The sequence below is a fragment of the Panthera onca genome, chromosome D4, assembly GCF_046562875.1.
Source record: "Panthera onca isolate mPanOnc1 chromosome D4, mPanOnc1 haplotype 2, whole genome shotgun sequence".
Lineage (NCBI taxonomy): Eukaryota > Metazoa > Chordata > Mammalia > Carnivora > Felidae > Panthera > Panthera onca.
Window position 1 is genome coordinate 59,646,623 of NC_138351.1, and position 14,747 is coordinate 59,661,369.

The following is a 14,747-nucleotide window of genomic DNA, read 5'->3' on the forward strand; positions in this document are numbered from 1 at the left end:
CTGGCTAAGAGGAGGACAGGGTGTGCGGAGAACAAAGCCTCACGCATGTCCTCGCCTCCAAGACGGACAGAGTGCAGGGAGCGCAGAGGGACTGAACTGAGGGGAGTGACCGATAATTGTGAGTGACCGCGTGAGGAGTGTTTGGTAGGAGGTTTGGGTTTTTTATTTAAAAAGTACCGGTCAAGGCAGCGTTAGCAGAGAAAGCCATACTACTTCCCTGTCTTGTGTCAACCTTAATAACCTAAGTGAAGAAAAAGAACACGTTTAGTTAGAGGCATGTATGTGACAAATTTTTTATTTCAAAATCTCAAATTTTGACCAGCATAGCACCACTGACAGGGGTGCCCTGAAAGAACTTTATGATTTGATCACCAGAAATGATTACGCCAGGCTCTAATTAAGGCTAACCAATCAAAATCCAGGTACCCAATACCAGTTATAATTCAGGTAGAAACTTCGGATCATAGGAACCCTGAGACTGGTTTTACAGGGAACCTCTGAATTATTTTCTAAGTTCTACAGCATGTATGAGGACACTGGCCCAAAAGCTTGCTTCTCACACATAGAAACCGACTAAGAGGTAGATGAGAGATTCCAGATTCCATCTAGCAGTGGAGAGACAGGGCTCCAGCCGCTGTGTCAGAGACAGGCCCTAAAGCAAAGTCCACTTAAGCCTGAGCTGAGGTGAGGGCGCAGCCTCCTGGCACCTCCTCCTCAAGCTGGAAGGGAAAGGAGGCTGGCACTGCTCTCCCCATTGCTACCGGTTCCTCTCCCTGGGCCTAGGCAGGGCCTCTCTTGTGCTCCACCTTGACCTACCTGCCTCCCAAGGTTAATGTCCTCACAAGACACCGGTCCCCACGTCAAGTAGAGGGGTAGATGTAGAGCCTCCTCACATCAAGACCGCTGACAAAAGCCACACACACGTGATCCCCTATCCTCCGACGGTCTCTTTCCCACATCTGGAAAGGAGAGGAATCACAGAAGTTTCTCTTTTGGCTTTTCTCCCTGGGGCTCAGTTCACAGGTCGATGCTGAGCCCGACTCTGAACATTAGGATTTTATCCACAGACAGGTGTGTAACTGCACACGCTAGATTCAGAGGAGAAAACCCATGCCGATTGTTTCAGGCTACACGTACTTAGCTTGCTAAACAAAGGAAGGATTTCTCTCGATTATGCACAATGGTTTGGTGTCTCTAAAAGAGCTGTGTAAAAACTGAACTCCTGTTCGTGCATGAATTACACTGACTTCATGAGCTCTACAGAGGCACGTCCCCCTCGAGGCACAGAAGCCAGGGCTCGACCTAACACAGGTGCCAGCGGCAGCCCTGACAGCGCAGGAGGGGCTGGGAAAGCGAGGCCCTGGGGCCCAGAGAGGCCCCGGGCAGTGGCCCAGATGTCTCCTCAGTGTCTGGTGCTGCTTGGTGACTGCCATGCTCTGGGCTGCCCAGCTCTCTTACAGAGTCTGGAAAAGAGTTATCTGGGAACACTGCTACGTTTGGATTTTAAACATTCAGTATTGGGTGGGGGAAACAACAGTAAAAGCTCAGGTCTACACTTTAAAACTACAGTATATAAAAGTAATAAAACCCACGGTGGAGGGGGTTAACATCATTTTTGGTTAGTCTGCAACAAAAACAGTAACGTAGGCCTGGGAAAGATGCCACACGGGGCAAGAGAGTGTGAAGAAGCGAAGCAGAGAATGGGCTTGTCGCTGGGTGAGATGTGTCAGGCTGGCCCGGCCCCCGAAGCCTGGATGGAGCGCAGGGTAAATGCGCCATGAAAGATCCCACAAAACAGGACTCCACACCATTAAAACAAAGACAAACACCAGCTCTTTTCTGACTTCCAAACATGGAGCTGTAACATATGTGACACAAGTTGGTTAAGACCCCACTAAAACAGCACATACAGAAACAATACCTCACTTGTCACTCCCTACAAGTACATACTCCATTTACAGCTCTGCTTTGAAAAGCAGGAAAAATTGTTCAAACATCTATCCAGCAGTGATGTTTTCAAAAGTATGTACACCTAACGGTCCGGAGAACGCTCGCTCTGGACCCAGTGTCAGCACCATCAAAGTGCAGTGTCTGTGACTGCAAATGAGACGGAAATTTAAAATACAGTACTTTCTGAGGCCTAGGACTAGCTCATGATACACTTTAAAGCATTCGTGGCAGACAGGCGTGTCCTCAAGGGCCTTCCTTTCAGACAGGCACGAGATCGCCACTGGTTACACGTAAGTGCATTTTGCATCACCGTACAGATATATAATATTCCCCTCAGAGGATATAGGAAATTTAATTAAATGCTTCACAGAGTTTTACAAAAATTGCTAAAAAAATTTTTTTGCACTTCAATTCTTAATTTTTAAATGTGCCACTTTTCACACCATCAATTACAAACTACTTTCTGACTGAATTACTCAACCCTAAGGAAGAACTTGGTTTCAGGGACCACGTCCCTCTCCAAAAGTGTGCATTTCGTTCGGAAATGCAGCAGCACGCGTGCTACACGTACTCGCTCCCCACGTACCAGCCACAGGAATCTGCGGAGCCACTGGGCGGCCTGAAGCCTCCGCCCCGACGGCGTGAACCACCAACCAGAGGAGATGATGGCCTCGGTCCCGCGGCTGGCGTCGGCGTGATCTCAGGAGGTCGGGGTTAGAGCAAAGTGCTGGGCAGGTTGCTGCTCTGCCAGCGCAGGCAGGTGGTCTTTGAATGTTTATACAGGTGGCTGGACTGACTGAACCTCTTGCCGCACTTGAGGCAGGCGTAGGGTTTTTCACCTGTGTGAACACGGATGTGCTTCTTGCAATCTGTCAAGGTCAGAAAAGTCTTGCAGCAGATTTTGCAGGCGTACTTGCGAGCCCCCTCTACAACCAAGACGTTGTGCTCTGACAAGGCCTTCTTGCACTTTGACAGAACGTCAGCAGATGCCCTGGTCAGCTGCGGAGGGCCAGGCTGCGAAGGATGGCCGTTCTCAAACGAGGACGTGGCCGCATTCATCATTAGCTGGGAACCGGCAGAGTTTTCTGGGATCTGGGAGCTCCTGACAGAAGTTACAACCGGCATTTTGGGAGCTATGCGTCGGTAGTACGGAAAGTTACTGGCTCCTCCTCTTGGGGAGCCCATCATGACCCTGGAGAAGGAGGAGTGGAGGCCCAAACCGGACCTGGAAAAATCCATCCCAAACTGTTCTCCTCCTTGGTAGCCTGAAGTCTGCACACATGGCAGGCCCATCACTTCCTGCATAGGCCTGACGAAGTGGGAGTCCGCAGGCTCACTGAATGGGTTCTCCACGTGAGAGCCAGGGGCCGAGGAGGGCCCGCCAGCAGGCCCAGCCTCTGGACTCAACAAATAAGGGGCCTCGCCCTCCAACCTGCAGTCACTGGTGGTGTTTGGGATGTTATCATCATTGTTCTGATTTGCACTAAAGTTACTGCCTCTGCTCTTGTTAAGAAAATTTGAGATGCTAAAAGTCGATTTATGTTCTAGGTTATTTGTGACTTCCAAAATATGGATGTCACCTACCCTGTCAGTGCTAGACTGGGGATCCGAGAAACTCCGATCGCTACTTTCAGGGCTGAGGTCTATCTTCTCGGCACTGACCACAACCCCTTCCACTTCCACAGATTCGCTGCCTTCTGCTTGTGAGGTCACGTCACTCACTTCATCCTGAGGCTCAGGAGAGCTCAGGGGCTCAGATTTAACCACCACTCTCATGTGTTCCTTGTCACCAAGGCCAACCTCAGGATTTTCACACTGAAAACCACTTTTCTCGGTCGCGGCTTCCTGCTCAAAACTGGTCTCCACCTGAGTTGCACGAGAGGCCATAGACAACTGGGCCATGTTGCTGGCACTGTTGTCAGACTGGCTGGGCACCTGGGCATCTTCTTGAGCACCGAAAGACTGGTCAAACATGATGGCACTATCTTCCTGGTTGTCGGTCATTCCGTCAGCCTTAGGGTTATCCACCATTTTCAGGGAGTCTGGTGAGAAGAACTCCTCCCGAGAGTGGACCCCTGACGGCCCGTTCTCTGGCGTAACGTCAGCGATGGCGGCCTCCTCCATGGTGGGTCGGAGGCGCTGTCTGGCCCGCTCCTCTGCAGACTGCTTGCGTTTATGAAGGCGTCTTATGGGGAAGGGTGTCCGCTGGTCCAGGTTGCTGCGCATCGACGAGCTCAGGGGGGCTGGCTGCTCCTCGCCACTCTGGCTGGAATTGAGGGCCGAGCTCACGATGCTCAGCCCCAGCTGCTGCAGCATAAAGGAGCGCTGCATGCGGGCACTCTGCTCCTGGACGCGCTCACTGGGGGGAGACATGGGCAGCGTCCTTGTCGTTAAGTAATGTTTACATGCCTTAACGACAGAGTTCAAATGCAGGTGAGAGGCTGCCAATAAGACATCCATAACGTTGCTCTCCCCCAGCATGAGGGTGGAGGTGTACATCATGTCAATCAGTGCAGCAAAGGCCTCCGCTGTCACTACCTCGCTATCCAGCTGGATCATGTTCATGGTCTGATCTCCCTCTGCCACGGAGAACAGGGCTCGGAAATGCGTGCTGCATGCTGCCAGTACAGAGCGGTGGGCTTTAAAATGTCTATTCCCCACTACAATGACACAGTCACAGAGCTGACCGTGAAGTCTCTGGTAGTTCAGTTGCTGGAAGATCTGTTCAAAGTGTCCAGGAAAATCCATGATCCTACAGAAAAAAAAAACAAAGAAAGAGTTAAGACTTAGAAAAGCTGAAATCAAAGTCAGAGCACAGAGGGTGTGATGAAAAGAGATGTGCATGGCCCAGCTTGGGCCTTTTAAAGCTTTTGATATTTCTGATCATGGGCACACAGACTAAAAACCTGTCCAATGAGGAGCAAATGCCCATTCAGCTAACGGTCCTGGACACATGTACACGTGGGACCAGCTACTGGCTATTTATAGGCTCCCCTTCACTCTTCATAGGACTGACCCTTGTAACACTTAGGACCCAGTGTGTAAGTGACGGAATATCTATCCGGCAGAAGTTAATTCGAATTCTGCATTCCCTAAGGACAAAGAATAAGCTCCCAAGAAATTCCAGTCTTTCAGCAATCTTAAGGAAGTCAAGGGGCAAATCGGTATGAGTGGGTAAGATTTCCAGCTATAGACGGTGATAGATCGCACACATGCATTTACCCCCACTCACTGCTGAAACCCCATTAAACGGACACTAAAGTTTTTGGATTTGCTGTTTAATTTTTTTTTTTTTTTTAATTTTTGTTTATTCTTGAGAGAGACCGAGACAGAGAACAGGGGAGAGGCAGAGAGAGGGGGGAACACAGAATCTGAAGCAGGCCCCAGGCTCTGAGCTGTCAGCACAGAGCCCGACGCAGGGCTCAGATGCTTAACCAACTGAGCCACCCAGGCACCCCTGGATTTGCTGTTTAAAAGGTATAAACCCACAAGGACAAGAAGAATGGGAAAGAAGTATCAGTGGCATTTTGGAAGCTGGTAAGCAGAAAAATGAATGAGCGCTGACTCAACAAGCCCAGAGAGCTAAATCCTAAACTAGCAATGGACAAAACAACCTGACTTCTATATAAGCCCCCTACCTCCCCAAAGGCTCAGGAACTGGCTTCACGAGTGCCAGGGGAAGCAGACTGAAGGGGATGCCAAGACAGGAGGACTGGCTGGAAGTCTAGTCAATAAAAAAAATCATACACTGGAAGTTCTAGGGAGAGCTTTTAGATGCTGAGCTTAGGGACCCACCCACCTCCTACCCTTGACTGTGCCAGGGAAGCAAAGAGGAAGGGTCTTTCTGTTTTTTACTTCTATAGCGACAGGCTGGTTGCTGATTTTTCCACCAAACATGACTATACATAAAGTGGGTTGAGATCATTTAAAAATAGGAAATGAGAGTGGAAAGAAAGCCAGAGCGCTCCTTAGTGATAATACAGGTACACTGGGCAACAAAGTGAGCCTGTCAACATAAGGGCACCCCAAGCCTATTTTATACTTCATGTTTTTTATAAAAACTAGTCACTTTAAGTAAGGCAATGTATACAACAGATTGTATTTTCCAAGATGGCTGGCCACATGAAGCTCTCCCGTCTTGCATGCTTTCTTACAATGTGACACTGACCCTCCTCTCATCAAGAGGTGGGGTCTGTGTTCACTCCCCCTGAAGCCAGGCAAGTCTATGACTATGGCAGAAATTGCACTGTGTGACTTGTGAGCTGGGTCACAAAAGGCAACATAGCTTTCCCCTGTTCTTTCTGGCTTGCTCTTGGAACCCAGCCGCCATGCTGCGAAGAAGCCTAGCTAAAGTCTAGCAGGTTGGCACCTGCTCCCACAGTGAGGATGCCTTCAAAGTGACTTCAGCCCCAGAGCTGAGCCCAGCCAATCTCTAGAACTGTCAGAGATAATAAAATGATTTTTGTTGTTTCAAGCCAGTGAGTTTGCAGAGTGAATTGTTACATGGCAACAAATAACTGGAACAATGTGAAACTTGTTAACATCTCACAAATCAACATTCAAATCCTAGCTCAAGAAACTTTTTTTTTTTTTGTCTGCCTACTTTGGGGGAAATCACTTTTTCATCCATTCTTAGTGCATATGGTGCAGATCAGACTGCCCTAAACCTCTGAGTTCCAAGAGTGGACAGATAATCCAGGGAGATCTGGCCACTCCCCATGACTTACAGGTATGTGACTCAAGCCATGCCAATTAGAGTCGCCCTGGCATTCTCTGAACTCAGCTTGCAAGTCATAAGGTAGATGTAAGTCTAGCACTGATGGTGGCCATTTTTGCCTGTCTGAGAAGGAAGCCAACACCAAAAACAATGTCCTGATCACATTAAGACCCTGGGAACCAGCCGTGACTGTAGGGGGCATCACCCTAGGGCTTCCTACTTCGTAAGCCAATGAATTCCCCCTCTATCTTAACCTAGTTTATGTTGGATCTGTCACATAGTTAAACATGAGGTTTAAATCATAATTTCGAAAAACCTAAATAACATGGCTATCTGAAAACATTTTTGGATCTAGAAGGGGTATTTTAAAAATTCAGTCTGGGAGACATAAAAGTTGTTACTCTCAGCTCTGATAGAAGAGAATCATGAATCAAGATCATGGTTATTCAAAGCTCTCAGGCAGCTCTAGCAAACTCAAGAGGCCCAGTGTAAAAGTGATAAAAAGAGCTCATGCTGAGAAGGTAGTGTTTTAGCAAAAGCTGACTGTCTGAAGCCTTGAAACCAAGGAAAACAGCTTCAGGCCTCTAAAAGATTTTAAAATGTGACAATATGAGTCTATATAGTTGGAGGAGATACAGCAAGTGATCTACCAATTTGTAACTGACGGACAGCAAGTGTACAGCACGGTATTTGTTATCTGCAGGAACAGATTTTTAGTAATTTCCAAACTAAATATCATTAAGAAAATACACTTACACCACTGCTTGTTACATTAACATGAATAGTCAAGAGCTGACTGTTTTCTCAATAGATTTACTTTCCTAATAATGCTTTACTTAGACTAATAAAAAAGTTCATTTGTGTTCTAGGAGAACAAACCCATTAATAGCACATTTTAAACTATTTGACTTCTGTATTGACCTACCTGCATGCTTTTCGATAATATACTTAGTTCATAAAGCAAAGTACACCCACACTCAGATATCATCTGCCACCCTATCAAGGGACCTGCTGCCTGTGCGCCAGGCAGGACCTGCACACAAGTTGCCACCTGCAGGAAGTGTCTTGACATTCTAAGGAATTCTTAACTGTTCAATATCCCTAATCTGGAAAAATAACCAAACAGAACTTGTCCTCCACTTTTAAAGATGATACAGACAAAAATAAATGTAAAAGAATAAAACTAGGCAAGGTCCCAGACAAGCGGTCTAGGATTTTGACAGGGCTCCAAGTCCTGGCGTCCTAGAACATTCAACCCGCTTCCACTTGATTTGACTAAGTGGAAGTAGGGAAAGGCTAGGGACCAGGTGGGCACACAGGTGCCCAGGGTTAACCCCAGAACCCAATCTGTCATCAGGACTGATTTCATAATCTGTTTCTGCTCTTTCGGGGCTGGTTTGGGAACTGGACAGGTCAGGTCTATTAAAAAGCGCATCTATCAATGACCAAAAGTGAGCATGACTGGGGAACTCAAGCTAAAGCCAGAGCCCTCACCATCTTACCCTACCCCCCAGCTCTCCCTGCTCTGCCACCTTGTTTTCCAGTTCACAGTTCCTGGGGATTAGCTGACCTAGAACTTCATGATTCCGTTTGAGTAAGAAAAGGTATTCATGCCCTACTTACATGCCTAGCACAAACTCAAAATGCTCTTTCTACTAAGACAGCTTTTTGAGGGCAGGGACTGCATTTTCTCCCTCCCAAAGTGCCTGATGTACAGCACCATAAATTATCTTTTGAATGAGCTCTGACTGTATATAGATAAAATATGACACTGTATTGATTCTGTGTCTCCCTCTCTCTGACCCTTCCCTGTTCATGCTCTGTCTCTCTGTCTCAAAAATAAACATTAAAAAAATTAAAAAAAAAAATATGACACTGTATTACCCAACAGCCATTTTCCTGAGAGTCTGGTCTCTAAAATCAGCCAAAAACCAGAAAGTCTCAGAATATCCAAAATAAAGATCAAAGCCTGCGTATGAAAGATTTCCTCATAGGAAAGTCCCTCAAGAGCTCACATACATAGTCTTTTGTTTTAAATAAGCAAAATTCAAGTTTTTCTAGTTTCCTAATGATTGAAGACGAGCAACAGCAATTCTAGAATGAGGGCAAGCGGCGGCTGCACATTGACAGCTGCAAAAAAAGACAGCTGACCCACTAAGGGACAAAAGAGGTCCGGCAACTTGGAGACATGTCCTCGAGGGGCTATACAACCTGAGATCACAATAGCCCGTGAAGGCACTTGTGTATTTGGTATACAGATTCATTCATCCAGTGTTTTGAAGTGCTTGCTTCGTTCAAGGTTAAGTGCTGTGGAGGTCTGTATGGCATAGTCCTAACTGTCAAAGGTGCTTGGTGGAAACAAGACATATACAAATAACCATATAACAAAGCAGAAAGCATTAAGTGCCACCAGAGAGATAACTGTGCTTGGTAATTCGGAGAAGGCAAAGGTTATTTCCAGCTTCTTGGTGGCCCTGACAACAGAGCTAGGCACAGGTCTGCATTTGGATAAAATGAGATGCAAAATGCATTCCAGATGGAGGTAAAAGTGGAAGAGGTTTGAGGTGGGGGGAAGCAGTGTATCTATTCTGGCTGGAGAGTAAGTAGGTAAGGCTAGTATGGCAAGTATTAGATCGTGAATGCTCAAAACTGATGTTAATGATCACCACACATGGTCCGAAAAGTTAAAAAAGAGGCATACAATTTTGAACCAAAGACTATCATCACTTTTCAGGTGACTTTTGTAAAAAATTGTTTGTTTGTTTGTTTGTTTGTTTGTTTTGAGAAAAAAAGAGCATGCTGGCGTGCAAGAGTGCAGGGAGGGGCAGAGGGAGAGAAGTTTTTTTCTTTTCTTTCTTTCTTTTCTTTCTTCTTCTTCCTTTTTTTTTTTTTTTTTTTTTTTGAGAGAGAGAATCTTAAGCAGGCTCCATGCCCAGAGAGGAGCCCAGACACGGACGGACTCCATCTCATGACCCTGAGATCATGACCTGAGCTGAAATCAAGAGTCAGATGCTCAACTGAGCCAGCCAGGCACCCAAAAATATTTTAATTGTTTTTTAAAGCTTGAGCACAGTACCAGTCAGGGTTCTTGGTTGTAGCAACAGAAACTGTTTCTAGCTAACCTAAGCATAAAAGTAAGCTGCTGAAAGAGTTGATGGGAAGGCTGGACACCTGAGCTGGAACTGGGCAGCAGGATCAATCTGGCCAGGATGCTGTGTGTGCGCTGAACGCAGCCACTACTACAAAATGCAGGCTCTACAGGGGACTGGATCTCCCCTTGCCTTCATTATTGTTAGTTTCAATTCTTGAACACACGTCTTTTTAAATATTATGTGAGATGAAATGAAAAGTACACTTGAAGTCATTGTGCTGCATACTGCCACGCAATGTTGTCTGAAGGAAAAATACTCGTGCAACTTTCAAATTGTAAGCTGAACTAATTGCTTTTTTCATGGAACACCACTGTAACTTGGGAGAACAATGACTGACAAACTACGTTCTCAGACTTGAGTATTTGCCACTCATTCTCTTGAAAATGAATGAAATGAGCCTGTCATTTCAAAGAAAACAGTATTTATTGCCTATGATAAAATTTGAGCTTTCAGGTAAGAATTAGAATTTTGGAAAATTTGTATTGGTCACCATGAGTTTGACAGCTTCCCAATGCTCAAACCCAATGAGATCATTGGTGGTACTAATGGAATGTGATTTTTTAAATATTGTATGCTAAATGTATCAATATTTGGAAGATCTGCATAACTCAGTGAATCAGTGTTTCCCAAATGACCAATGTTATAAACCGTGATGTTAAAAAATAAGGTATGGATAAAGAAATGCGTTCACAGTGCAAGACACAAACTAATGTATTTCAGTGTAACAGAATACGAACTTTGTTGATACAGTTTCAGATGACACATTGCAACTAACCAACCACTTAAGAAAATACCATTTGCTGAGTTTTGTTATAGTATCAGAAAAGACTATCCAAAGTTATCTGAAAAAGCTACTAAAATACTCCTCCCTTTTCCAAATACATATCTGTGATGCTGGATTTTTCTTGGTATACTTTAATCAAGATGATATCACAGCAGGGGTGCCTGGGTGGCTCAGTCAGTTAAACATCTGACTTTGGCTCAGGTCATGATCTCATGGTTTGTGAGTTCGAGCCCCGCGTCGGGCTCTGTGCTGACAACTCAGAGCCTGGAGCCTGCTTCAGATTCTGTGTCTCCCTCTCTTTCTGCCCCTCCCCCACTCGTGTTCTGTCTGTCTCTCTCAAAAATAAATAAACATTAAAACATTAAAAAAAATTTTTTTTTAATGTTTTCATTTATTTTTGAGACAGGGAGAGACAGAGCATGAGCAGGGGAGGAGTAGAGAGAGAGGGAGACACAGAATCTGAAGCAGGCTCCAGGCTCTGAGCTGTCAGCACAGAACCCGACGCGGGGCTCGAACTCATGGAGTGTGAGATCATGACCTGAGCTGAAGTCGGACGCTCAACTGACTGAGCCACCCAGGCGCCCCAAAATTTTTTTTAAAAAAGAGTGTATCATAACAAATTGAATACAAAAGCAGGAATGAGAATACACCTGTGTTCTTTTAAAGTAGACATTAAAGAGATTACAAAAAAAATGTATATCAATACCACCCTGGTGCCCACAACTTGGTTTCAAATACCATTTTCTAGGGGCACCTGGGTAGCTCAGTCAGTTGAGCGTCCAGCTTTGGCCCAGGTCATGATCTCGTAGCTCGTGAGTTCGAGCCCCACGTCAGGCTCTGTGCTGAGAGCTCGGAGCCTGGAGCCTGCTTCAGATTCTGTGCCTCCCTCTCTCTCTGCCCTTCCCCTGCTCATGGTGTGTCTCTCTCTCTCTCTCTCTCTCTCTCTCTCTCTCTCACACACACACACACACACAAATAAACATTTTAAAAAAATTCAAATACCATTTTCTAACAAAAGGAACTAGTGCTCTTTGGAAAAATGGCTGATTCTAGGACTGAGGCAGAAAATACACAAGCCTGCAGTATCTTACAGTGTCAGAAAGTAAGGAAATGCTTCAAACAAACAAACACGATAATGTATGTGAATGGGACGCAGGACCAACAGGAGAAAGAACTCCCAAAGGCCAAAGGTGGAACAATTTAGCAAAAAGATAAAACAGTACTGGACTATACCCCAAATGTATACAATAAATATCCATAGGTCCATACTGATATACACAAACACATAAATACTGGGGAGAGAAGAGTCAAATCTCCTGTGCAGAAGAATTCCAAGTAGTTTATGTAGATTCTTGGCCCTCAAAGAGATGGAGGGGTGGAGCCCCTTGATGTGAGCTGTGCACGGTGACTTCCTTCCAGGGCACAGGACAGCATGCCTATTTTATTACAATGAAGTCAGTACTCCCACACAATTCCTAATATGTTTGAGCTGCCCGAAAGATAAATCAAAGCCTTAGGGGCGCCTGGGTGGCGCAGTCGGTTAAGCGTCCGACTTCAGCCAGGTCATGATCTCGCGGTGCGTGAGTTCGAGCCCCGCGTCAGGCTCTGGGCTGATGGCTCGGAGCCTGGAGCCTGTTTCCGATTCTGTGTTTCCCTCTCTCTCTGCCCCTCCCCCGTTCATGCTCTGTCTCTCTCTGTCCCAAAAATTAAAAAAAAAAAAAAAAAAAAAAAAAAGCCTTTAGCAAATATGTGTATAACTAATCAAATGAAAGGCACCCCCCACAACTGGACCCTGAGATCAAACGTCACTGCTCAGTGATGAAAATGCTGTAAACAACTCTAAGGGCAGCAGTTTGCTCAAACAGCTGGTCTTCTAGCATATGAGAAGTTCGCTTCATACTTAGACAAAAGGTGCAGTGTCATGTCCCATTCCGTCCCACCTGCTACACTAGCAAAATCTGGCTCTAGTAGACAATGTCCATATTTGAGAAATGGTAAGTACAGCAAAAGAAAAACCTACGCTTCAAACTGACAGAGGAGAACAGTACTGACTCAAATATCTTAAATTTTTCTTTTCCCTTTCTAAGGAAAAGATGAGGCAGATTCAAGATTCTGTGTCAGCCCTACAACAAACTTTGTCATATCTCACTGTACAGAAGATATTTTTAAGTCTTACCCACACTGAAGAACTCTAGTATAATTCATACTCAGTACTTTTAATATTAAAACATTTACATGCATTTTGTATCAAAGTGGTTTTTAAAAATGACTTCAACTTCTCGTGACAGTCTTACAACAAAGTCTCTTTTGAGAGCACTGACCTCTAAATTTAGGAAACACCCTACTCTAAGATGTTTTTCTTCCAAATCTTATCACGTTCAGAATTTTGCTAGAAATACCTCAATTAACCAGAATAGAGCTTGCCAGCATCCCCAGCTAACTATGTCTTAACACAATTTTTAGGAGAAAAAAGGCAAATCAAAAAAAAAAAAAAAAAAACCAAGTTGATTTCAGAACTCTTAAAAAGTCCTGGTTCATTTATTCAGTAAAACGCACGGGCCCAGAATAGGTCCCCAACCAGCTAGTCTTACCTGGCAGGTCACCAAGCTGTCAGTGGTGGCCAGGCCAGTCTTCCCAAGTTTGCTAAGATTTCCAGTGAGGGTTAGAGCAACAGTGGGAAGGAAGCCTTCCTTTGGTTTAGTGGCTGTTCTTAACATTCTTTCCTCTTTCTCCACCTGGTTTCTTCCCTCCACCTCTGCTCTTTTGGCTTGAGGCCAACCACCCTCTCTTTGGAAATCTTAAGACTTTGGCAAATGACGAGCAAATTCTCCAGAAGACTACTAGGCGTCCAGCACACCTTTTTAATTATCTAAGGCACAACAGTCCATACAAGGATAACAAATCATCAATGATAAAGGCAAAGCATCCTCTACAGATCCCAATGTAAGTAACATCTTCTACTTACTATAACTGAAAAGTATATTAACATATTTTGTAAGAAGTTTTGTTTCAATTCTCGAAGGTGAGGGGTTTCTTCTATTCATTCAAATTACCCAGAACCCGAGCCTTTTACTTAGTAATCAAGGCTTTACTGTTTTTTTCCCTAAAAAATTTCCTCCGAATAAATTTAGGATTTGTCTCCTATAAAGGACTTAGCTTCTTACAGTACCCTCCAGCAGGCCAGAATGCGGGCTGACTTTTTTTTTCTTTTTTTGTAAGGTAAAAACCTAACTCTCCACCCCTCCTTAATTCACTGCCTGATGTTAGCATTTATGTACGAAGCTGTCCTCCAAACAAGGGGAAGAGGGGCAACAGCAGTTCTTACCACTGCACCGCCCCCCCCCCCCACCCCAGCTCCCAACATGAAGCCTGGAAGTAATGGGTATTCAGTAAATGCCCATAATCAGTTTAGTCCTTCGATAACCAGCGGGGACATTCCAAAAGACTAGCTCCACCCCTCCAGGGTCAACCGCCGGTCCCCGATTCCAGAACGCCTTGGCCTTGCTCTGGTGAAAGGAAACCTCGACGCTCACAGACCCAGGAAGGGGGCATCGAAGCCACCCGACCCCAACCCGTAGGGCGGCAGATCCTCTGCTAACCCGCCAGGCTATAGGTCCTAGGCCTTTCCCACCCCATCCCAGTAACCAACGTCGCCTGCCCGCAGAGTCGTGGGGGCAAGAGCCCCCGCCCCACCCGGCAGACAGACAGCCTGGCGTCGGGACCTGGGGGACGCCTGCGCAGAAGGACCCGCCTCCCACCCGCCTGGCCCCTCCGCTCCGGAGGGTAACAATACCCCTTCAGAAAGACAGGCAGGGTAGGCGGGGGTCACCGGTACGCGTCTGCGCGCGCCCCGACGCCTAGGCTCGAGCGGACTCGCGCCGACAGCCCAGCCCTCCAGGAGCTCAACGGTCTCCACGTGAGCGCGCCCGCGAGCCCCACTACCGCTGGTGCTGACAGGGTCGCCTCACCTGAGCCGGGCTCCGCCCCCCTGCTCGCTGGAGGAGGCGGTGACCCTTCTCCGATCCGACCTGACAGTGTCGGAGGAGGCGGGAACGTCCAGCCCGGCGTCTCCGCGATGGGATTTCCTCCCCCTTCCGCCCACCCCGCCTCTCGTCCCCCAGCTCCTTCAGTCCTTTCGCCGCCG

The 14,747-nt window shown here is 46.3% G+C and overlaps 1 protein-coding gene across 3 annotated transcripts; it reads right to left on the reverse strand.

The window, feature by feature from the left end:
* Positions 1–279: 279 nt before the first annotated feature.
* Positions 280–14,743, reverse strand: ZBTB5 (zinc finger and BTB domain containing 5). 3 transcript variants are annotated; one of them, XR_013551736.2, is made up of 3 exons: positions 14,572–14,743; positions 2,537–4,702; positions 280–959 (listed from the first exon to the last, which is right to left on the reverse strand). XR_013551736.2 is itself a non-coding variant. In XM_078436674.2 (2 exons), exon 2 carries the CDS (start codon positions 4,696–4,698, stop codon positions 2,665–2,667), a length of 2,034 nt encoding a protein of 677 aa, XP_078292800.2. In that variant the 5' UTR covers positions 4,699–4,702; positions 14,572–14,743; the 3' UTR covers positions 280–2,664. The 3 variants fall into 3 exon arrangements, 2 of the variants coding, with proteins under 2 accessions (XP_078292800.2, XP_078292801.2); XM_078436674.2 differs by having other exon boundaries at positions 280–4,702; XM_078436675.2 differs by lacking the exon at positions 14,572–14,743 and adding an exon at positions 13,195–13,901 and having other exon boundaries at positions 280–4,702.
* Between the last annotated feature and the right edge of the window lie 4 nt (positions 14,744–14,747).

Excerpts from the sequence above, each read along its gene's own strand:
- ZBTB5 (XM_078436674.2), bottom strand. The coding sequence starts at position 4,698 with ATGGATTTTCCTGGACACTTTGAACAGATCTTCCAGCAACTGAACTAC.